General features: G+C 46.9%; 2 protein-coding genes across 4 annotated transcripts in view; one reads left to right on the top strand and one right to left on the bottom strand.

Annotated features, from left to right (window-relative positions):
* Positions 1-20820, bottom strand: part of RTF1 (RTF1 homolog, Paf1/RNA polymerase II complex component) — a 52666-nt gene extending 31846 nt beyond the window's left edge. For both annotated transcript variants that reach the window (XR_011380858.1, XM_002717967.5), the window contains exons 1-2: positions 20579-20820; positions 3206-3316 (exon numbers count right to left, since the gene is read on the bottom strand). Coding sequence is in view for 1 of the 2 variants with exons in the window: in XM_002717967.5 (XP_002718013.1) it covers positions 3206-3316; positions 20579-20776 (309 nt within the window). In the remaining variant the exon portion in view is untranslated. The remainder of the gene's footprint in view (positions 1-3205; positions 3317-20578) is intronic.
* A 73-nt stretch (positions 20821-20893) lies between these two features.
* The window catches only part of NDUFAF1 (NADH:ubiquinone oxidoreductase complex assembly factor 1), a 37225-nt gene continuing 33830 nt past the window's right edge, over positions 20894-24288 (top strand). The window contains exon 1 of one of the 2 annotated variants that reach the window (XM_070054014.1): positions 20894-20979. The gene's annotated coding sequence lies outside the window, so the exon portion shown is untranslated. Of the gene's footprint in view, positions 20980-23291; positions 23355-24288 lie in introns of those variants that run through there. The other variant, XM_070054013.1, reaches the window with a different exon arrangement.

Here is a 24288-nt window from a genome sequence, read left to right as displayed (position 1 = left end):
CTTAAAACATTAATTAATTTTTATACATTCTTAATAGTTATTTAAAAAAAATTTTTTTTATTTATTTGACAGGTAGAGTTATAGATAGTGAGAGAGAGAGAGACAGAGAAAGGTCTTCCTTCCGTTGGTTCACTCCCCAAATGGCCGCTACGGCCAGAGCTGTGCCGATCCGAAGCCAGGAGCCGGGTGCTTCTTCTTGGTCTCCCATGCGGGTGCAGGAGCCCAAGGACTTGGGCCATCCTCCACTGCCTTTCTTTCTTTCTTTTCTTTTTTACAGGCAGAGTGGACAGTGAGAGAGAGAGACAGAGAGAAAGGTCTTCCTTTTGCCATTGGTTCACCCTCCAATGGCCGCTGCGGCTGGCACGCTGTGGCTGGCGCATCGCACTGATCCAATGGCAGGAGCCAGGTGCTTATCCTGGTCTCCCATGGGGTGCAGGGCCCAAGGACTTGGGCCATCCTCCACTGCACTCCCTGGCCACAGCAGAGAGCTGGCCTGGAAGAGGGGCAACTGGGACAGAATCCGGAGCCCCGACCAGGACTAGAACCCAGTGTGCCGGCACCGCTAGGTGGAGGGTTAGCCTATTGAGCCACGGCGCCGGCCTCCACTGCCTTTCAAGGCCACAGCAGAGAGTTGGACTGGAAGAGGAGCAACCAGGACTACAACCGGCACCCATGTGGGATGCCAGCACTGCAGGCGGAGGATTAACCTAGTGTGCCACAGCGCTAGTTATTTCTTAATTGTCAAAACCAATGGAATATTTGCTCTAATTCTAAAGTGCTCTGTGTAATACTAGCAGCCCAGGCCAAAGAGATGATACAAACCATAAGACAGGCAGTGGCCTTCCGAATGGCAGTGCCTCAGAGACTGCTATTCCTGGGAGGGCCTGGGACCTGGAGGCTACACAGGAGCCCAGGACTTGTAGGGGAAAAGTCATTCAAAGTCTCATTTGCTGCTGGACAGGGCACGGCATGGCACGGCTTGCCTGTCAGCTTTTTCTCCAGAAAGTGTGCAAACAGTTGGACGGCATTCTAAGGTGAAGACTCTGCTTACTTGGTTAAGCAGCTGCAAGCAGCAAAGGGAATCCCATACTGCAAAGGCTTGCATGCACGCTGGATCTGCTCTGACACAAGCTTTGGGGTCCTCTAATGCTGTAGGGTACAAACACACTCTACCCTCCCAGAGGAAGCAGTTTAAAAGATGAAAGGGGACCCCTAAAGTCACTGCATGCTTAGGATTCTGACCTAATAATAGGAACGCGGAGAATGCAGGAGTTCCAACGACAGTTTGTGTCTTAAAGGGAACCACAAAGGCCACAAACACACTGCAGGGCATTCCAGACACAACACAGAATTAACCTGAGCGAAGGGGGAACCACAGCAGTGCCACGTCTGAAACATGAAAAATATAAGTACTTGTGGGGGGGCGGGCATTTGGTTCTGGCCACTCATGTGGGACTTCCAGTTCCTGGCAGCCTCTCCACCTACCAACGCAGGCCTATTTTGGGGAGTGATCTAGCTGATGAGATCCCTCTTCACACACCCCTCTCTCTCTAGTGCTCTCTTGTCCATACTTGTGGGAACAGTGAAAGAGAGAGAGAAATACTTCAAGAGTTCCTGTATGATATATACATTCAGAAAAACAAACAAAAAGCCTTCATAGGTTCAACTGACTTTCTAACAGATTGGGTTACCTTTATCAGTTTGAAAAAAATTAAAACTCCTCCATTAAAAATAAATAAAAGAATACATTCACACTACCTCTTGCTGTGGAAAGCAATTTTAAGTCTACTAAATTATTTAATAGTGAGAGAACACCACTACAGTCAATCAGAATGCAAATATTCCCAATCTGCATATGCGGGGCACTGATAAGTACTCTTCAGCTGTTAATTAAATTTTATCATATTAAATAAACATTCTTTCTGTCAAAAATTCTTTCCTAGACTGCAGAGGAAGAGATTAAACAGAAAAGTGATATGGACCTCTTTGCAGGAAATTACTACGGGGAAAAGCATATTTTAAATCAAATGAGAAACAGGTAGGAGTGTTTCAAACACCTTTCCCTTTGTTCCTGTCTTCCAAAAAAGTTGTGGATCTTTTAAATCGCACTTTGTTGGTGGGAAGCTTAAGAATGTCACCATGGTTTAGGCAATAAATACTTGGGTTTTCCTCCTTTAAAGTCAGCATCATCATTCTGAAGATATTGGATCAATCTTCCCAAAGGAAACTTCTTGTCTTAATACTTCCCAATAAAACAAGCTTTTTTGGTTAAAGATTTATTTATTTGAAAGGCAGAGTGATAGAGAGAGGGAGAAATATCTTCTATCCACTGGTTGACTCCCCAAATGGCTGTAATAGCCCACAATCAGCCAGGCTGAAGCCAGGAGCCTACAACTCTGTCTGGGTATCCCATGTGGGTGGCCAACACCCAAGCACTTGGACCATCCTTGTTGCTTTCCCAGGCACATCAGGAGGCAGTTGGATCAGAAGCAAAGCAGCCAGGACTAAAACCAATGCTACAAAATGGGATGCCAGCATCGCAGACAGTGGCTTAACCTGCTGTGCCTCAATATCAGCCCCAGTATTTGTTTTTAAACATAAAGGTTCCTTTAAAAATTTTATTTACTTGAAAGGCACAGTATCAGAGAGAGAGCGAGAGAGAAAGAGAGAAGTCTTCCATCTGCTGGTTCACCCACCAGATGTCCCCACAGGTCAAAGCTAGGAGCCTGGAACTCTATTTGGTCTGCCACATGGGTGGCAGGGACCTGAGGACTTGGACCATCATCTGCTGAATCAGAAGCAGAGTATCTGGGGCTCAAGCCAACCTCTGATATGTATGCATCCCTAGATGTAGGCATCTCAAACAGGGGCTCAACTTGTGCCATGGCGCCCACCTCAAATACAACATTTTTGATAAAATTTCTTTCCTAAGATGAAAGCAAAGTTAAAAACACACACACACAAAACAATGAGTAGTACTCTTTCTTCAGTAAGTAGGCAGAGAGCAAGACTAAAGAATGGCCAAGACACTCCTGCAAAGGCACCTAGTAGATGGCAGTACAATGAATATAGATTCAAGAGCTCTCTTCCTAACAAGTTCTGCATCTTAAGCTGTATGTCTCAGTTTAAGGAAACGAGGCCAGCAGGTGTCACCAAGTCAGGGACCCTCAAATATCATGGGTCCCACTAGTCTCTCCACACCCACCTCATCGTCGCTGTCGGACGTCTCAGAGTCAGACGAGGCTGCAGGCTGACTCACAGGTGGCTCCTTCTCCTCAGAATCACTGCGCTTCCGCTTGGCCAGGGACAACAGCTCCTAAGAGGGCAGAAATAGTCACATCAGTTTTGTTCAACAGAGAAAGAACATCCAAAAAGAGTAGATTCCATGCAGCCCCTCTCTCTTAATGGGAAATGTACAACTGAAATAAAAAAGCAACTGGAAGCTGGTACCACGGCTCACTTGGCTAATCCTCTGCCTGTGGCGCCGGCACCCTGGGTTGCAGTCCCGGTTGGGGCGCCGGTTCTGTCCCGGTTGCCCCTCTTTCAGTCCAGCTCTCTGCTGTGGCCTGGGAAGGCAGTGGAGGATGGCCCAAGTGCTTGGGCCCTGCACCTGCATGGGAGACCAGGAGAAAGCACCTGGCTCCTGGCTTCAGATCGGCGCAGCGCGCTGGCTGTAGCAGCCATTTGGGGAGTGAACCAACAGAAGGAAGACCTTTCTCTCTGTCTCTCTCTCTAAATGCCTGTCAAAAAAAAAAAAAAAAGCAAATGGAAAAGTGAACTGGGGGCTACCTCAAATTATCACTGATCTCCCTCTACACCACTGAAGCACTGATCTCAGGAACTGGTAACAACCCTGTTCACAAAGCAATCCACTCACTCTCCTAAGTGGTACAGCTAACTGATACTCTGGCACCTTTTTTATTATATAGTGCATGCTAAAAATGAGCATTTCTGGAGCTGTTTGGAATAAGCTTAAAAACTTTGTTTTTAGGTCATTTTTTATATATTCTTTAAATTAATTAATTAATTAATGTATTTGAGAGGCAGAGAGAGAGAAAGTCAGATAGATAAGTGGAAAATAAAATAGATAAGAGAGAACTCCCATCTGCTGGTTCACTCCCCAAATGCCTGAAACAGCCAGGAAATTAAGTCAGGAGACACTCAAGCCAGGTCTTCCACATGTGTGGCAGGGACCCAATTACCTAGGCCATCATCACTGCCTCCCAGAGTCTGCATTAGCAAGAAGATGGAATCAGGAGCTAGAGCCTACACCAAACCCATTTACTCCAATGTGGGTTGTGGGCATCCTAACAGGTTACCTGTTAGACCAACACCTGCCCCTCATTTTATATTTTGAGTACTTAAAGAGGAAAAAAAGTACACAAGGTACTTGATTATTATTTACTTCATATTATTATTATTTATTCATAAATCTCATCCAATTTTTTATTTATTTGAAAGGCGGAGTGACAGACAAAAGAATAGACAGAGGGGCCGGCGTCATGGCTCACTTGGTTAATCCTCCGCCTTGCGGCGCCGGCATCCCATATGGGCACCGGGTTCTAGTCCTTGTTGCTCCTCTTCCAATCCAGCTCTCTGCTGTGGCGCAGGAGGGCAGTGGAGAGTGGCCCAGGTGCTTGGGCCCTGCACCCGCATGGGAGACTAGGAGGAAGCACCTGGTTCCTGGCTTCAGATCGGCGCAGTACCAGCCGTGGCGGCCAACGGAAGAAGACCTTTCTCTCTGTTTCTTTCTCTCACTGTCTATAACTCTACCTGTCAAATAAATAAGTTTAAAAAAAAAAAAAAAAGGATATATAGAGAGATCTCTATCTGCTGGTTCACTCCCCAAATAGCTACAACCACAACAACCAGATCTGGGCCAGACTGGTTCTCCCATATGGGTGGCAGGGAACCAAAATATTTGGGCCAACATCTGCTGCCTTCCAGACACATGAGCAGGAAGCTGGATTTGAGCGGAGGAGCCAGGACTGAGGACATTAACATTTCATGGTAGAGTGCCTGGGTTTAAGTCCTGGCTCCTCTTCTAATTCCAGCTTCTTGTTAATGTGCACCCTGGCAGACGAGTGTTTGGCATCCAACAGGAGACCCAGAGGAGTTTTAGATTTCTCACTTCAGTCTGGCCCAGACTGGCCTATTAAGGACATTTGGGGAATAAATCAGCAGATGAAAGATCTTGCTATTACTGTCTCTCCACCTTTAAAGTAAATTTTAAAAAATCTTTTTTTCAGCCGGCGCTGCGGCTCACTAGGCTAATCCTCCACCTAGTGGCGCCGGCACACCAGGTTCTAGTCCTGGTCGGGGCGCCGGATTCTGTCCCAGTTGCCCCTCTTACAGGCCAGCTCTCTGCTGTGGCCAGGAATGCAGTGGAGGATGGCCCAAGTCCTTGGGCCCTGCACCCCATGGAGGACCAGGATAAGTACCTGGCTCCTGCCATCGGATCAGCGCGGTGCGCCAGATGCAGCGCGCTGGCCGCAGTGGCCATTGGAGGGTGAACCAATGGCAAAAGGAAGGCCTTTCTCTCTGTCTCTCTCTCTCTCACTATCCACTCTGCCTATAAAAAAAAAAAATCTTTTTTCAAAGTTTGTGGAGAAATGAAATTTGAAGAGTACTGAGGTCTGTCTATAGTGTTTTTTTTCTCTCTTTTTTTAAAGATTTATTTGAGAGGTAGAGTTACAGAGAGAGGAAGAGACAGAGAGAAAGGTCTTCCATCCATTAGTTCACTCCCCAAAACAACCGCCAATGGCCAGGGCTGGGCTGATCCAAAGCCAGGAGCCAGCAGTTATGGCCATCCTCCACTCCTTTCCCAGGCCATAGCAGAGAGCTGGATTGGAAGAGGAATAGCTGTAGGCGGAAGCTTAGCCCACTACACCACAGCTCCAGCCCCTGTTTTTCACTTTTTATATAAATATTTATTTATTTGATAGGCAGAATTACAGAGAAAGACAGAGATCCTCCATCCAGTGGTCCACTCCCCAAATTGCCACAACAGCTGTGGCTTAGCCAGGCCCAAGCCAGAAGCTTCTTCCAGGTTTCCCACATGGGTGCAGGGGCCCAAGCACTTGGGTCATCTTCCACTGTTTTCCCAGGTGCATAGCATGGAACTGGGTTGGAAATAGAGCAGCTGGGACTCTAAGCGGCACCCATATGGGACACCAGCATTTCAGGCAGTTGTTTAACTTGCTGTGCCATAATGCCAACCCCAGATTTCCAAATTTTGGGGGACAAAATAAACATTGTTTTGTTCTATTTCTCCATGAACTTTGTTATGTACCTTCATAAATATATTTCTGACCTCAAACCCAGGGTCTGACAACAAGTGCTAAATCAATATATCCAAACCCTAATCTGAAAACTCCACCACTTCCATTCACACCTCTGTTTCGTTCTGATGATTTAAGTGAGATTAAAGGAGGAAGAAGTACCAGTAAGCAAGTCTTGGCCACAACAGGTTCCTTTCTCACATGGTTCCTTTCTCCCTTTACTTCCCCACAGTTCATTCTAATCTCTCAAAAATGCAACAAATGGGGGTCAGCATTGTGGCACAGTGGCAAATGCTGACATCCCATATGGGATCCAGTTCAAGTCCTGGCTGTTCTGATCTAGCTCCCTGCTAATGTGCCTGGAAAAGCATAAGATGGCCCAAGGGTATAGTAGGTTAAGCCTCTGCCTGTGGCACCAGCATCTCATATGGGCACTGGTTTGTGTCCCAGCTGCTCCTCTTCTGATCCAGCTCTCTGATTATGGCCTGAGAAGGCAGCAGAAGATCGTCCAAGTGTTTGGGGCCCTGCACCCACGTGGGAGACCTGGAGGAAGCTCTTGGCAGCCGGCTTCAGATTGGCTCTGCTCTGGCCATTGCGGTCATTTGGGGAGTGATCAATTAGATGGAAGACCTCTTTATCTGTCTCTCCCTCTTTTTGTCTGTAACTCTGCACTCAAATAAATAATAAAAAATAAAAAAATAAATAAGCAGGAAAGAAGATGGCCCAAGTACCTGGATCCCTGCCACCCATATGAGACTCCCAGATGGAGTTCCAGGCTCCTGGCTTCAGCTTGGTCCAGTCCTGGCTGTTGCAGCCATTTTGGAAGTAAACTAGCAAATGGAAGATCTCTCTCTCTCTCTCTCCTCCTCCCTTACCCCCTCCCCCCAATAACACTCCCTTTCAAACAAATAAAATAAACATTTCTTAAAAAATGCAACAAATGGGGCCCAGTGTTATGGCACAGTAAGTTAAATAGCCTCCTGCTATGCTGACATCCCATATGGGTGCCAGTTCAAGTGTCTGCTGCTCCATTTCTGATCCAGCTCCCTGCTAATGAGCCTGGGAAAGCAGCAGAAGAAGATGGCCCAAGTACTCGGGCCCCTGCTATCTACATGGGACACCTGGATGGAGTTCCAGGCTCCTAGCTTTGGCCTGGCCCAACCCCAGCTGTTGTGGCCATTTGAGGAATGAACCAGAGGATGTGAGATCTCTCTCTTTGTGACACAAATAAATAAATACATCTTTTTAAAAAATGCAAATGTAGCAAATGATTACTCGCTCTGCTCTCTGCTAATACCAATACCAGTCCACAATTATACTGTACTTACTTCATTAAGCATCTGACATACATTTACCCTTCACAACAACCCATGGTAGGTATAGTTATCATCCTCATCTAAAGGTAAAGAAACTAGAGAGCAGGAGAGAGGTTAAGTAGCTTCTCTAAGTTGTATCTCATCCAGTAACACACTCAGTACATGACAGAGCCACGATTCAGTCCTGGGCAGACAATCCTGGCTCTTCTGTCACGGTTTACTCACTTAAAACATTTTTCCCTTGTGCCAAAAAGAGAGAAAACACAGCTAATAAATACTAGTAGTATTATTTCTTGATGATGATACTGCTACGCAATTATAGGTCAGGCACCACGACAGATTTTAAAATAATAGACTGCTACCAAGTGTGTGTTTTCTTCTTCCAGTCTCTATTTTAGGAGCACCCTGCTTCCTTGGCCAGAATGAGAAAATGACCTTCTCAGATTAACCAGCTGACACTCTCTTCTTCATAAGCAGTCATGAAATGTTACTCTGCCCATTTCATTCGAGAGACCTAGATACTAACTTCCTGAAAAGGCTGAAAACCCAAGAGTTTCACACCAAAAACCTACTCTTTCACACCAAACTGGTAACTTACATAGACAAAATGCAAATGATGGCAATATTTCTGTGATTATAATCTTTAAAAAACTTGAGGTATAATTTACATATGGGATATTTTATCCTTCTTAATGTCTGTCCTATGAGTTTGACAAATACGTAGAGTTTAACCAATACCACAATCAAGAGACAGACAGCTCCACCATCTGCCCCCAAAGTCCCTGGCTTCTTTCCATCCCTTGGCAACCACGGACCTGTTTTCCAGCCCTGCAGATGTGCCTAACATAGAAAGGCATATACAGATGGAATCACACAGAGTGACGCCTGCTGAATCCAGCTCATCTCATTTAGCAGAGTGCATCCGAGAGGCTTCCATGTTGCAGCAAGGATCAGCAGCTTGCCCTTTTTGATTGCTAAATAGTTTTCCATTACACAGTATTTATCCTTTTATCAGCTGAAAAACATCTGCCTTGTTTCACTCTTGGGATGGGTCTATGTTCATGTACAAGTTTCTGCAAAAATCTTAGCTTTTCTTTCACTTGAGGTAATAGGAACTAATTAATTTTAAATTTTTATTTCTTTCCATTTTATTTGAAAGTAGAGAGACAGAGATATTCCATCTGATAGTTCACACTTAAATGCCTGCAACAGTCAGGACTAGGCCAGACCAAAGCCAAAAGCCCTGAACTCAATCCGAGTCTCCCTTGTGGGTGGGAAGGACTCAAAAACACGAGCGCTCACCTGCTACCTTCCAGGGTATATGCTGGCAGGAGATGGGACTCAAACCAGACACTCTGATATGGGATGAGGGCATCCCAGGTGGTGTCTTAATTGCTGCACCAAACACTGGCCTCAGGAGTAAATTTATTTCCCCTAGGTGTGGGATGTCTGGGTTGCGTGATTTATTTAAGGTGTTTACTAGTGCCTTTTTCTCTATATTACCTTCATGCAAATTTATGTAATTCAAAAAGACTTCTGGCAGGAACATAAACTCTTCCCTAATACTTTGAGGTTCACAAATGCACTAGAATTCCTGTTTTAATACCAATTCAGATTTAATATCCAAGAGAGATTTGGATATGATCTCAAGCAAATCACTCTTTGAAATACTATTACATGCAACAGACATTTATGAAAAGCTATTGTAACTAAAGTGTTAAGAAATTAGTACTGCCAGGGGCCAGTACTGGGATGCAGCAGGTTAAGCCACAGCATCCCATGTGGGTACAGGTTCGAGTTCCAGCTGCTCCACTTCCAATCCAGCTCCCTGCTGATGTGCCTGGGAGGGCAGCAGAGGATGGCTCAAATCCTTGGGCCCCTGTACCCACATGGGAGACTGGCTTCCGCCTGGCTCAGCCCTGGCCATGTGGCTATTTGAAGTGAGCCAGTGGATGGAAGATTCTTTCATTCTCTCTCTTTCTGTTCTTTCTGTGTGACTCTGCCTTTCAAATTAAAAAATAAATCATAATGAGTGCTGGGCTAGTGCTATGGTACAGTAGGTTAATCCTCCGCCTGTAGCGCCAGCATCCCATATAGGCACTGGTTCTAGTCCTGCTGCGTATCTTCTGATCCAGCGCTCTGCTCTGGACTAGAACAGCAGTAGAAGATGGGCCTCTTCATCTGTGTGGGAGACCTAGAAGAGGCTCCTGGCTTCGGAGTAAAAGAAGTTCCTGGCTTTGGATCAGTCCAGCTCCAGCTGTTTTGCCCACTTGGGGAGTGAACCAGAGAATGGAAGACCTTTCTGTCTTTCCCTCTCGCTGTCTGTAACTATGTCTCAAATAAATAAATAAAACCTTTAAAAAAAAAAAAAAAAGTGGGGCCAGCGCTATGGAGTAGCAGGTAAAGCCGCTACCTGCAGCACCGGCATCCCATATGGGCGCCGGTTCGAGTCCCGGGTACTCCACTTCCAATCCAGCTCTCTGCTATGGCCTGGGAAAACAGTAGAAGATGGCCGAAGTGCTTGGGCCCCTGCACCTGCGTGGGAGACTGGGAAGAACCTCCTGGCTCCTGGCTTCAGATTGGCACAGCTCCGGCCGTTGCAGCCATTTGGGGAGTGAACCAGCGGATGGAAGACCTCTCTCTCTCTCTCTCTCTGCCTCTCCTTCTCTCTCTGTGTAACTCTGACTTTCAAGTAAATAAATAAATCTTGAAAAAGAAAATGAGTGCTGACTCCTTATTAATAAGTTCTACTCTATACTAAACCCCAGCAAATGCCTCTCATTGAATGAACAACTCCATCTAACAAGCAGTTTCTCTTCCACTATAAAAATCCATCTTAACAATGGTACGGAGATAGCAAAAACCGTAAGAGTGAAAGATACCCTGCGTATAACTGGATGGCTATATCCAAAGCTACCGGGGGAATTCATGGCCTGGAAAAATTTCACATTTCAGTTCAGTTCTCTTCCTTCAAGTGAGGCTGTTACGTACAGCTGAACAGACCACCACGCAGCTGAAAGCCCTTCACAATACTGCACACAGGAAGAGGCCATCAGGTTTTTTGGGGGTGATCCATACAACACTTATATCCCAAAATGTCAATCAGAAAGTGAACCATGCACAAGGGGTAGGTCCAGCTGCAGCTCTCCCCTGCCAGCCACCTCAGTGCCACACAGGCTGCGAGACACTTCCTGGGTCCACTGATGGCTTTCACCACAGCCCCTGTCAGCTGATCCAGTGAACACCTTCCCCACCTTTCCCCACATTGCTCCAGGGAATGGAGTGTGAGGAAGCAGCAGGACAGACCCAACTGGAGCTCAACTAAAGATCTGCTTGAAGCAATGCCAGAGGCCTAGGTACAGCTGTATAGATATGCCAATACTGGCTTCTAGAGCAGCTTTATTAGCAAGCTTAAATGCTACACTTAACATGAAAGTAAACTGGCAGCTGGCCTTGTGGCAAAGGGAGTAGTTCCAGCTGCTCCACTTCCAATCCAGCTCCCTGCTAATGCACCTGGGAAAGCAGCAGAAGATGGTCCAAGTGCTTGGGCCCCTGCACTCTAATGGGAGACCTGGAGGAAGCTCCTGGCTCCAGGTTTCAGCCTGGCCCAGCCCTTGCTATTGCAGCCAACTGGGAAGTGAACCACAGATGGAAGATACCCCCCACCCCCCACCCCCGTCTCTCCATCTCTCTCTTTGCAACTCTTTCAAATAAATAAATCTTTAAAAAAAAAATTAAACTGCCAAAACTGAGACTCTAAAATGAAGCAAGGAAGCTGGCATTGCAGTACAGTGGGAAAAGCTGCCACCTCCAACTTTAGTAGCCCATGTGGGTGTCAGTTCAAATGTGACTGCTCCACTCCTGATCCAGTTCCCTGATAATGGCCAGGGAAGAGCACTGGAAGATGGCCCAAATGTTTGGGCCTCTGACATCCACATGCGAGACCTATAAGAAGTTCCTGGCTCCTGGCGTCAGCCTGGCCCAGCCCTGGCCATCGCAACCACCTAGGGAGTGAATCAGTGGATGGAAGATCTCTCTCTCTCTCTCTCTCGCTCTGTCTCTCTCTCCCTCTGTAACTCTTTCAAATAAATAAATAAATCTTAAAAAATACAATGCAGCGGGGCTGGTGCCGTGTCTCACTTGGTTAATCCTCCGCCTGTGGCGCTGGCATCGGACGCCAGGTTCTAGTTCCGGTTGCTCCTCTTCCAGTCCAGCTCTCTGCTGTGGCCTGGGAAGGCAGTAGAGGGTGGCCCAAGTGCTTGGGCTCCTGCACCTGCATGGGAAGCCAGGAAGAAGCACCTGGCTCCTGGCTTTGGATCAGCGCAGCGCGCAGGCCATAGCGGCCATTTGGGGGGTGAACCAACAGAAGGAAGACCTTTCTCTCTGTCTCTCTCTCTCACTGTCTAACTCTGCCTGTCCAAAAAAAAAAAAAAAAAAAAAATACAATACAGCAAGAAAAGGAGAATAAAGGCCCATATGAGTATATCTTAAGAGATATTACACCTCATTAGCATATTGAGCTCCTTTTTACTTATTTATTCCACAAATGTAACTAAGTAATTACTACCAATTAGGGTGACCAAACATTCCGGTTTTCCCAGGACTGTCCTGGTTTCAGTACTGAAAAGTCCTGCATTCTGGCAAACTCCTCAGTCCAGACAAAACAGGACGGTTGGCCCCCTATTGCCAGCACCCAGGACACACCAAGTGCTGGGAGACAGCAGTGAACAAGATAAACAAGTCTTTGATTTCACAGAACTTAAAATGAAGCAGGGAGACAGACAACAGATAAGAACAGTGAATGTCACCTAACAGTAAGTGCTAAGGGGGAGAATCAAGTCCCTGGGTGGCAGTTCTGTGGCCGGTTATCGTGGACGCTTCTCCTAGGCGACGGCACCTCAGCTGAAACTATCGACAGAGCAGAGGAGAGGGGACAGAGCAGTAGTTCTTTGGAGAGAAGCCTCTAGGTGGGACAGGAAAGTCCTGGAGCTGAAAACAACTTGACTGAGTCAAAGAACTGCCAGAGGCACGGTGTGACTGAAGCCGAGCAGGCCAAGGGCAGAATGGACCACGCTGGGTCACAGGTACGGAGAAACCACATCATTCTGAAGTTTGTAAAGATGGTCAGGAGCCTGCGTTTTATTGGAAGGTAGCGGGAGGCCATCATGTGGTTCAAGCAAGGGAGTAACTCAGTGCACTGAGGACCTTTCAGAAGAGCATGCTGAGAGATGAACAGATAAGAGGGGCCAGGCTGGAAGCGCAGAGTAGCAATCTCCTCAGGGTGCGTGGTGGTCGGCACAAGGTTAAGCAGCCACAGGGACAGAGAGAAGTGGGGGGATCTGACAGATTCTGAGGAAAGGAGAGTAATTTAGAGTTTTAAATTTGAGATGTCAATTCTCATTCTTCATTTCATTTCCAAACTGTTCACAGAACACAATTCAAATAGGAGACACGGATACTTTTCAGGAGTATGGAAGGGAGACATTATGTATATGTATGCTTGTAGGCCAGGGTGTTTTTATTCTGACTGTTGGAACTGTTTCCAAAAGCACACACTATACAGTGCCGCTGCTATGGTACAGTAGTTGAAAATACCACTGGGGACACTGGCATCCCAGGTCATCCCATCTCAGAATGCTGGTTGGAGTCCTGGGTACTCTGATTCCATCCAGCTTCCTGTTAATGCACCTGGGAAGGCAGCAGATGATGGTCCAAGTACTTGGGTCCCTGTCACCCATGTGGGACACCCAGGTGGGAATTCTGGGCTCCTGGTTTCAGTCTGGCCCAGACCTGGCTGTTGCAGCCATTTAAGGAGTAAGCCAGCAGATGGAAGAGATCTCTCTCTCTCTCAACACTTCCTCTGATGCTCTTTCAAAGCAATCTACTTTTTTAAAAAAGCAAGATTGGGGCTGGCGCCATGGTGCAGTAGGCCAATCCTCCACCTGTGGCACCGGTATCCCATATGGGTGCAGGTTCTAGTCCCAGCTGCTCCTCTTCCAATCCAGCTCTCTGCTGTGGCCTGGGAAAGCAGTAGAAGATGGCCCAAGTCCTTGGGCCCCTGCACCCGTGCAGGAGACCCAGAAGAAGCTTCTGGCTCCTGGCTTCGGATCAGCGCAGCTCCGGCCTTTGTGGCCATTTGAAGAGTGAACCAACAGACAAAAGACCTTTCTGTCTTTCCTTCTCACTGTCTATAACTCTACGTCTCAAATAAATAAATAAAATCTTTAAAAATAAAAAAAAATAAAAAGCACAGATTATTTTTTATAATAAAAGAAAAAAACCAGTACACAAACACTTCTGAGGTAATAATTCTAAAGTGGCAGTATAATAATTCTTCAAATTTGACTGGCACTAAATTTGGCAACTTTTTCAAATTTCCAGGAAAGTAATTATAATTATACATAAAAATGCTAAGTTACAGAAATGACCACAATATTGTAGAGTTGACCAAATAAAATCAGCTTTCAATAGCAGCAAGAATCCCAATAAATTACCTTAAAAATCAATTTTCAACTCATTCAAAATACAAGCTACACATTAAAGACTTCTTTAAAAAAAAAAGAAGTTTCACTGTTACTTGTTTCTACTTAGCTCCCTTTTCCGAACACACTTTCTCATTAACACACGCTTCTCACTCAAGAAGGGATAGCAGGATTACAGTACAGGAGCTGGAACAAGAACCCCCAGATTGACCGTGTCTGTCTCTGTAAGTAAGCCCGCCATAACAGGCTCAGAAAACTTTCCACCCTGGGCATGCCAAGTAGCATTTGCTTATTCAACAGAGATTTATTAAGTGCCTATTCTGGTTCACACAAGCATTATTTTCAACTACTCTACCTACTTGATGTCTCCACATGGAAATCTCAGAGACTCCATAAACTCCACATAGCCAAGACTGAATTCATCATCTCCACTTCCAGGGTTCCCCCACAGCAGAGGCTGGCGTCCAGCCCTTATGCCTCCTCTTCTCATCCTGACAGCCAATCATTCATCAGGTCCTCTGAACATTACATCCAACCCACTCAACTCACTGTATAACTACCATGGAAGTCCACACCAGTCCCTCACTCAACAAATACTGACAGGCAGACAGTACCCTAGGTGCAGGGACGCTGCAGGAAACAACCACCCTTGCCCTCAGGACCTCCCATTGTAGTGGAACTTACACACTCCACCATCCTCACCTGGACTGCTCTCTGCCACCTCACCAGGGCCCTCTCCAGGTTACTCCCCACACTGCAGCCAGGTAAGCTTAGACTGTTTTATTTTGAAATGAGGTCTCAATATTCACTTATTTATTCAGTAAATTTATTTGAGAGGGGCCACCACTGTGGTGTAGCAGTTAAAGCTGCTGCCTGCAGTACCGGCATCCCAAACGGGTGCTGGTCCAAGTGCTGGCTGCTCCACTTCCCATCCAGCTCCTGCTAATGTGCCTGGGAAAGCAGGGGAAGATGGCCCAAAGTACTTGGAACCCTGCACCCATGTGAGAGACCCAGAAGAAGTTCCTGGCTCCTAGCTTCAAATCAGTACAGTTTTGGCCATTGTGGTCATTTGGGGAATGAATCAGTGGATAGAAGATATCTCTCTCTTGCTAACTCTGCCTTTCAAACAAATAAATAAATCTTTTAAAAAATTATTTGAGAGATACAGACAGAAATATAGATATAGAGACAGTTCTCCATCTGCTGGTTCACCCCTCAAATGCCTGCAATGGCTGGGACGGGGCTGAAGCCAGAAGCCATGATCTCAAGTCTGGTCTCTTATGAAGGTGGCAGGGATCTAACTCCTTGAGCCATCACTACTGCTTCACAGAGTCTGCATTAACAGGAAGCTGCAATCAGGAGCAGCGTCTTAACAAGTGGCCCTGCCAATGGCTTTAAAACTTTGTAACCTCAGCCCACAGTAAGAAGATACACCTCATCTTTACTATTATGACATACGTGATGCTTTCATTTGATTAGGTTTCCCTTTTATTTGTAATGCTGGTTGTAATCTACTAAACTGACTTCTCTACCCTCAAATAGTCAAACAACCTACCTCTGAAGCTTCATTGGCACCACTCTCTATCCAACTAGTTACGTACAGTCACTCTGCACTTCTTTCAGTTTCATGAGGGTGCTACGGCCCTCAACCATGAACACTAACTGCCTTTCTCTTTACTCTCAGTCTCCTAACCTCCTTTTCCTTTCTCTCTCTCTCTTCCTCCCCCCAACCCCTTACTCTAAACTCCTTCAAGGTAGAAACTGCTTCCGTTTTATTCACCCAATAGCACTGTGCCTAGCACTATCTAACACAGTTGTTGAAAGACGAACAAACAATCTACTATTTGGGGAATAATAAATATACCAAGAGAACCGGTGTTTGAGATAGGTTTTGTATTTTTCCTAAAAGCTACCAAAGCTTCCAAAAGCTGAGTGAAATTAGCAAATAAGTTACACCAAGCTAGCTGCAACATTACGACACAAATTTAAAACTTCACAAGTTAACAATAACTCTTTTCAGAAATTCATCATATTCTTCAAAATCTGCCTCTGACCAATGTGAGGAAGTCTACACTAATGAGAAGCACAACTTCTAAACTTCCCATTTTATGGGAAAAGTTTATAGTAATATACTTCATAACAATGATATATTTTACACATAATATCTAAAAATAGTTCCTAGAAAATACTTAGGAGGCCTATTCTCCTAAAGACAAACTTAATTACTGCTACTTCAAGTTGGATGAGCAGAGAAAAACAGGCCATAACAGCATAAACACCATTTAAAATATGAATGGAAACAATAAAGTATTTTAATGTGTCTACTAGTTCAGATTTTAACCCACTGTACCACAGCACCAGCCTCTAACTTCCTAGGGTTTTTAAAACTCAGAACTTAGTTTGAGAATTTGAAGGATTTTCTTTTAGCAGGTGACCTAATATTGATCCTCTTAAGTTACCCACACCCTCCTCTAAGAGCCTAGCACAATACCGAACAAAGATGGTGGAAAGCAATGGTAGCCTCTGGATGTGCAAGGAAAGGGAATTTGAATTTTGGTTACTACCTGGTGACAAGAACATCAATGAGAAGTTGAAGAGGAAGAAGTTGAAATGGTATTAAACGGGACTGGCGCTGTGGTGCAGCGGGTTAATGCCCTGGCCTGAAGCGCCGGCATCCCGTACGGGCGCTGGTTTGAGACCCAGCTGCTCCACTTCCAATCCAGCTCTCTGCTGTGGCCTGGAAAAGCAGTACAAGATGGCCCAAGTCCTTGGGTCCCTGCACCCACATGGGAGACCTGGAAGAAGCACCTGGCTGTTGCAGCCAATTGGGGAGTGAACCATCAGATGGAAGAACTCTCGCGCTCTCTCTGCATCTCCTCTCTCTGTGTAGCTCTTTCAAATAAATAAATCTTTTTTTTTTTTTTTTTTTTTGACAGGCAGAGTGGACAGTGAGAGAGAGAGACAGAGAGAAAGGTCTTCCTTTGCCGTTGGTTCACCCTCCAGTGGCCGCCATGCCCGGCGCACCACGCTGATCCGATGGCAGGAGCCAGGTACTTATCCTGGTCTCCCATGGGGTGCAGGGCCCAAGCACTTGGGCCATCCTCCACTGCCTTCCCAGGCCACAGCAGAGAGCTGGCCTGGAAGAGGGGCAACCGGGACAGAATCCGGCACCCCGACAGGGACTAGAACCCAGTATGCTTGCGCTGCAAGGTGGAGGATTAGCTTAGTGAGCCGCAGGCCAATAAATAAATCTTTATAAAAATAAAAGAAACCGCAGTTAAACTGACTAGGTATTAGCTACAAATTTCACATTAAATTCCACTTTAAATGTTGAATTGGACTTAGAGCAGAAATTCCCTCTAGTTGCTACTCTGGAAAAGCTCTTTGTGGATCAGGTAAAATATCTCCACCACAAAAAGAAGCACTCAGCTCATTTCATCCATCAGAATTCTGTGGAAAGCCACTAAGGAAAGAACAATTTGCAGCTTAGTTCATGCATCTTCAGAAGAGATGTCTTAAGAGCGCTTTACCGAGAAAGTCCCCCAGTTAATCTTTTTAATAGATGAACCAATTTCCTCTAAAGTATTCAGCATACTTTACAAACATAAACTCTAGCAACAAGGAAAGTGGCTGTGAAACATTCTCATTTTGCAATAAGAAAAACTGAAAGACTAATAGATTAAGTTGGAACAGTAGAAAGAGTATAGGCCTGGGGCCGGCACTGTGGCGCAGCGTGATAATGCCTTGGCCTGGGGCACCAGCATCCCATATGAGCACTGGTTCGAGTCCCGGGTACTCCACTTCCAATCCAGCTCTCTGCTATGGCCTGGGAAAGCAGTAGAAGATGGCCCAAGTGCTTGGGCCCCTGCAGCCACGTGGGAGACCTGGAAGAAGCTCCTGGTTTCAGATTAGCACAGCTCCAGCCGTTGTGGCCAATTGGGGAGTGAACCTTCGGATGGAAGACCTCTCTCTCTCTCTCTGCCTCTCCTCTCGCTGTGTAATTCTGACTTTCAAATAAATAAATAAATCTAAAAAAAAAAAAAAAGAGTATAGGCCTTCTACTTGTGCAGATTGGGGTTTAGATCTCAACTCTACCACTTACTAATCATCAATCTCCATTTTTTTTTTTTTTTTTTAAGGCAGAGTGGACAGTGAGAGAGAGAGACAGAGAGAAAAGTCTTCCTTTGCTGTTGGTTCACCCTCTAATGGCCGCTGCGGCCAGCGCGCTGAGCTGATCCGATGACAGGAGCCAGGTGCTTCTTCTGGTCTCCCATGGGGTGCAGGGCCCAAGGACTTGGGCCATCCTCCACTGCACTCCCGGGCCATCGCAGAGAGCTGGCCTGGAAGAGGGGCAACCGGGACAGAATCCGGCGCCCCGACCGGGACTAGAACCCGGTGTGCCAGCACTGCAAGGCGGAGGATTAGCCTAGTGAGCCACGATGCTGGCCTCCATTTTTCTTAAATGCAAAATGGGGAAACTTGTGTCAACTTCACCATAACTTGAAAACTTGACAATGTAAATGAAAGAACTGAGGTGTCTCCTTCACCTTAGGATCCATGTAAGTGAAAACTAAAGTTATTATCCGAAACAACTATATTTGTATAACAGAAAATAGTAAGAAATATTCTAATCCTCTTAACTGTAGGTCTAAAATTACCCACCAAACTTTTTACAGACAAGAATATACTTTTGACATTTTTATAAATATCAGGAGCATTTAAATGAGAACACTTTCAACTCTTTCAATTCCTATCCTCAATATAAGGTTTCTAGGGCTGGCTCCGTGGCGCAGCAGGTTAATCCTCCGCCTGCGGCGCCAGCATCCCATATGAGTGCCGGTTCTAGTCCCAGCTGCTCCTCTTCCAATCCAGCTCTCTGCTGTGGCCTGGGAAAGCAGTAGAGGACGGCCCAAGTCCTTGGGTCCCTGCACCCACATGGGAGACTGGGAAAAAGCACCTGGCTCCTGGCTTCAGATCAGCAGCTCCGGCCGTTGTGGCCATCTGGAGAGTGAACCAACGGAAGGAAGACCTTTCTCTCTGTCTCTGCCTCTTACTGATTGTAACTCTACCTCTCAAATAAATAAATAAAAATCTTAAAAAAAAAAAAAAAAGGTTTCTATTCTTCCGATAGCCTTCCAAGAGCTCATTACTTCTCCACCTCTGCCATTCAAAAACAATAAAAGATAAATCTTAAAAAAAAAATGCACTCACTACCATTTTCTTCAACACCTCTCCAGTTCTTCCTTCTTTAAAATACTCTTCTTTGGGCACTAAGACGTCAGTCCTAGGACCTCTGGCCTAACAAAGGCCAAGAGGTAATTCATACAAAATATTTATGGGTTGCAAAAGCTTGCCCTAATATTAATCCTTACAAACATTTGCTCTTTCAATAACCTAATTAGACACACAAGGCTAATCGTTATATCTTGATTTTATAGTGAAGACTGAAGATACTCAGCTAGAAAGCAGCGTAAGCCCAGTCTAAAACTCAAATCTTCAGATTCCAATTTCAGTACTCTCTCTACTCAACTTAAAAACCTACTATCTCTTGTACATTCTTTCTTTGTACCATTTGCTCCTTAAACACGGGAGAAACTATCTTTGTATCTCATGGTATTCTCAAAGCAATGCTACAAAGGACAGCTTCCTACAGTACTTTCTAGGGTATAGAAACAGTTCAGGCTATCCCAAGACACTGAGGCCAAAAGTTACTTTTAATGTTCCCTGCACGATCTCCAAGTAAGAAAGAATTCTGGAATGCTGCATGAAAAATGCCAAGAGTCCCGGGCCACAGTCCCTCCACGCCGTCCTACATAGTTCTCCGATTCTTCCCTCCTCCCAAGAGTGTCTTCTTCGCTCTGACATCCCAGCAGGGACCCACTGCAACCACAAACGACCCTAGCCCTCAGACTCATGCCCACACTAAGTCTTCCTTGCCAAGCACGACAGAAGCTCCCCGGAACGTTTACGAGTGTCCCTCCTCTGCCCACACCCGTTGTCTGAAAAACTTCATCTTCAGAGTCTGCACCTTCTCGGCCCTCTCCCCCGCACCGCCCCACGGTCACCACTGCACCTCCTCCAAAACCTTCCAGCCTACCCGGGGTTGGCGGGAGATACTTCCTATCTCCCGGGCCCCGAGCGCCTGGCCTATAGCCCGTCGTCCCGATGCGGCCCCGAAAGATCGAGGCCCCTTTTCGGTACCCCAGAGCCCCGAGGCCCCCTTCGGAACCCCTGAGCCCGAGGCCCATCATCTCCGTCCCTGCCCCGCCTCCCCGCCCAAGGCGCCAAGTCCTCGGGGCTCTGTCTCCAGGCCTGGGCCGGACTCTGAGGGCCTCGGACGCTGCGGGGAACACAGGAAAGGGGGCTGCACCGCGGTCAGGGAACGGAGCAGACCGGACGCTCAGGCCAGGAGGCTCCGGGCCCGGTCGGCTCCCGGATCCCGTGGCCCCGACTCAGCCCTCCGGCTCTGCCGGCCCGCGCCTTCGCGGCCTGCCCCCACCTGATCCAGGTTCTCGTCGCTGCCGCTATCCTCTGTGTCCGAGTCGATCACGACACGGCCTTTCCGCTTCTTTACCATGGTGGTCCCCCGGCTCCCACGCCGGACGCCGCCCGGACTCCCCTCTTGCCCGCCTGCCAGTGGGACCGCCACTGCCGCCGCCGCCGCCGCCGCTCGACCCACACAAAGGCGACCGCGCATGCGCGCTCCGCTCCGCCCCTGGCCCCGCCCCCCGCCCGGCGCAAGCCGTTCGCCAGAGCCCGGCGCCCCGCCCCATCCCGCCCCCTACGCAGCGTGGAAGGCGGGGCCGCGCGACCGGTTGAGTTCCGGGCAGAGGGTTGCGGTTGCATGCTGTCGCCGTCCGGGAAGTACAGGTTGTTCCTGTGCTGCTGGGCCGAAGCTAGGTGGGCTTCTTTGCTGTCCTGGCTGAAGTCGAAAGGACCCGAATCCTCTCGGAAGAGTCTCATGCGTCTGCAGCCTTTCGACTGTCTGAGACTGATGGAGTGTGGAGGGCTACTTAAGGGGCCGCCCCTTGGAAAACAGCTTTATGGCCGAGGGCACCGCTTGGGGGATGGAGCCTGCCTACCTGAGCAGTGCAAGTGACGGCAGAGGAGAATGTACCTGAGTGGAGGAAGGGTGTACCAAGCAGAGAGCATCGTGGGCAAAGACCTAGCAATAATAATAAAGTTGGGTTCAGGGTACTGGAAGTTCATTGTAGCTGGAGCAGACTGTGTGGGGATGATGAGAGAGATGAGGCAAGGATGGGATGCCGCGGCCACATCATTCAGAGCCTATTTAGCTATATTAGGGAGTGTGAACTTTAGTATTGAGATTTAACCTGAAGAACGACATAAGTTTTGAAAAGATGACTGGCTGCAGCGTGACTAATGGGTTAGAAGGCAGAGAGACTATGGGCAAGGAGACCAATTGGGCTGTTGGTGTCTTCTTAGCCTGAGATTATGGTATCTGTAACTAAGGAAACAGCAGTGGGAATGGAGAGGAGAGGATGGATTCTGGGTCATTTGGAAGGCAGACCCTGCAGGTTTTGGACCTTAGTTGAGGGAGGAGTAAGGAAGGAGAGGCCTCAGACATGGGTGATGTTCAGATCCTCATTTAGAGCCATTCATCAAGATAAAAAAAAAATACCTCAGAAGAAGGTTTGAGGGGCTGGTGTTTGTAGGAAATAAGTTCGGTTCTATACTTGAGTTTGAGATCATCTGATAAAGTCTGCTCCAAAAGTGATTTCTTTGCGGGCTGTGGAATATAGAGAGCATAAGAAATAGTATTTTGCAATTGGTCTCAGATCTCTTTTTTGAGTCCATCAATTCATTTATTCTGGTAGTGAACTTGGAATGAGGCCCCATCCCCCTAGAGTTGTTGAGTCCTTACTATGTCTCTCTTTTTCTCCTTTTGCTCGATGGGCGGTCCTCTGATTTAGGGTAATTTGACTTACAATTTTTCTGCTTTATGTTGATGAGAAAGCAATTCCGTAGAAACCATACTTGGGATTTTGAGTCTTGATCATTTCCAGGGCCAGTGATGTGTGGTTTGGTACTCTCACGGTGCTGGGAAGTGGCAGGGAACCCCTATTCCTGGTAAGCCACAGGATCATGAGGGTGAACAACTAATATCCTCTGGTCTACTGTGTTGCTAGGCTGTGATGCTCAGTGGTTAGTTGTACTAAACCTACTTCATTTTTAAAAAAGATTTATTCACTTATTTGAGAGCTAGAGTTAGAGAGGGAGAGACAGAAGAAAGGTCTTCCATCTGCTGGTTTACTCCCCAAATAGCTGCATGGCTGGAGCTGGGCTGATCTGAATCCAGGAACCAGAAGCTTCTTCCAGGTTTCCCATGCTAGTGAGGGACCCAAGCACTTGGGCCATCTTCTGCTTTCCCAGGCCATAAGCAGAGAGCTGGATTGGAAGAGGAGCAGCTGGGACAGGAACTGGCGCCCATATGGGATGCCAGCACCACAGGTGGCAGCTTAGTCCACTATGCCGTAGCACTGGTCCACTAGGATATTTTCCATTTATGATGGGAATTTAGCCCCATCATAAGTCAAAGAGTATCTGTATAAATTTTATTTTTTCTGCCAAGTTACAATACATATCACAAATGTGCATGCTTTAAAATAATAATTAAAAAAAAGTCAATATAGGCGGTGCCGGCACCCTGGGTTCTAGTCCCGGTTGCTCCCTCCTCTTCCAGTCCAGCTCTCTGCTGTGGCCCGGGAGTGCAGTGGAGGATGGCCCAAGTGCTTGGGCCCTGCACCCACATGGGAGACCAGGAGGAAGCGCCTGGCTCCTGGCTTCGGATGGGCTCAGCGTGCTGGCGGTAGCAGCCATTTGAGGGGTGAACCAACGGAAGGAAGACCTTTCACTCTGTCTCTCTCTCTCTCTCACTGTCTAACTCTGCCTGTCAAAAAAAAAAAATGACATTGTACAGAGCAAAAAAGTCAATATAGAAAAAATCCCTGGGACTAAACACTTAACCCGGATGTCCAGTTTGCTGCTATTTACTTGAAAAGGGGTGATCATCAAGATTATGGTAGAAAAAAAAAACCTAAATAAAGGCCAGCTAACTGTGTACTCCAGAATAGCTTTCCAACACCTAGACTGCTCTAGCCCAACATATTGGAACTGAGCCAAGATGACCCAAGATGACCAGGCCAGCCCTCCTATTTCTAGCCACCCTGAAGCTGGAGCGCTTTTGTGATGACCCTCTTTAAATGTGTTACATCAAAGAAAGTCATAACGACCCTGGACTGGAATTAAGAAAGGTATGTTTCTTTTTTTAAAGATTTTTATTTATTTAAGAGTTATGGGGCAGTAAGGTGGGGGCAGGGAGGATGGGAAGGTCTTCCATGCACTGGTTCGCTCTCCAAATGGCCACAACAGCCAGGGCTGAGTCAAGAGCTTCATCTGGGTTTCCCATGTGAGTGCAGGGGCCCAAACACTTAGGTCGTCTTCCACTGCTTTCCTAGGTGCATCAGCAGGGAGCTAGATCAGAAGTGGAGCAGCCAGGACTTGAACTGGTGTCCATATGGGATGCCAGTGCTAGCTTTACCCACTATGCCACGGTGGTGTCTCCAAAAGTTATGTTATTTTAGTGAAATCTCTGATTCTGATTTTTTTGTGTGTGCAGTGTCCCTCCCTCCCCCCAAAAGGCATAGAAAAGAGATTTGCCATTTGCTAGTTCACTCCCCAAATACCCACAACAGCTGAGGCCGGGCCAGGCCTAAGGAAAAAGCACATAACTCAATCTGGTCTCCCACCAATGGCAGGGACAAAAGTACTTGAGCCATCATTTGCTGTCTCCCAGAGTGTACATTAGCAGAAAACTGGATTGGAAGCAGGGTAGCTCAAACCAAACACTCCAATATGGGCTGCCACATCCCAAGCAGAGAGTTAACTGCTGCATCAAATGCTTGCCCCCTGCCCTCGGTCCTCTGACCCCTTGTTCTTGATTTCTTGTGACTGTAAGCTGTGGAAGACCCTTGTTGGCTGCCATCTGTTCTGCCCCAGGAGGTGCTGTGTTCTATTAATCATCTGCATAGTTCTCTGATGGTCAGTCCTTGATGTCACAATGACCTTTCCATTCATAATAATTGGCATCTACCTAGCTCATGGCCGTGAGTGCCACCACCTGGTCGCTAGTTTCAAGGTCCAATCACCCCCTTGCTGTTAAAGCCTAGGCTTGTAACAGCCTGTCCT

This window comes from Oryctolagus cuniculus, chromosome 12 (assembly GCF_964237555.1).
Source record: "Oryctolagus cuniculus chromosome 12, mOryCun1.1, whole genome shotgun sequence".
Classification (NCBI taxonomy): Eukaryota; Metazoa; Chordata; class Mammalia; order Lagomorpha; family Leporidae; genus Oryctolagus; species Oryctolagus cuniculus.
This window is presented reverse-complemented; position numbering and strand designations above follow the sequence as displayed.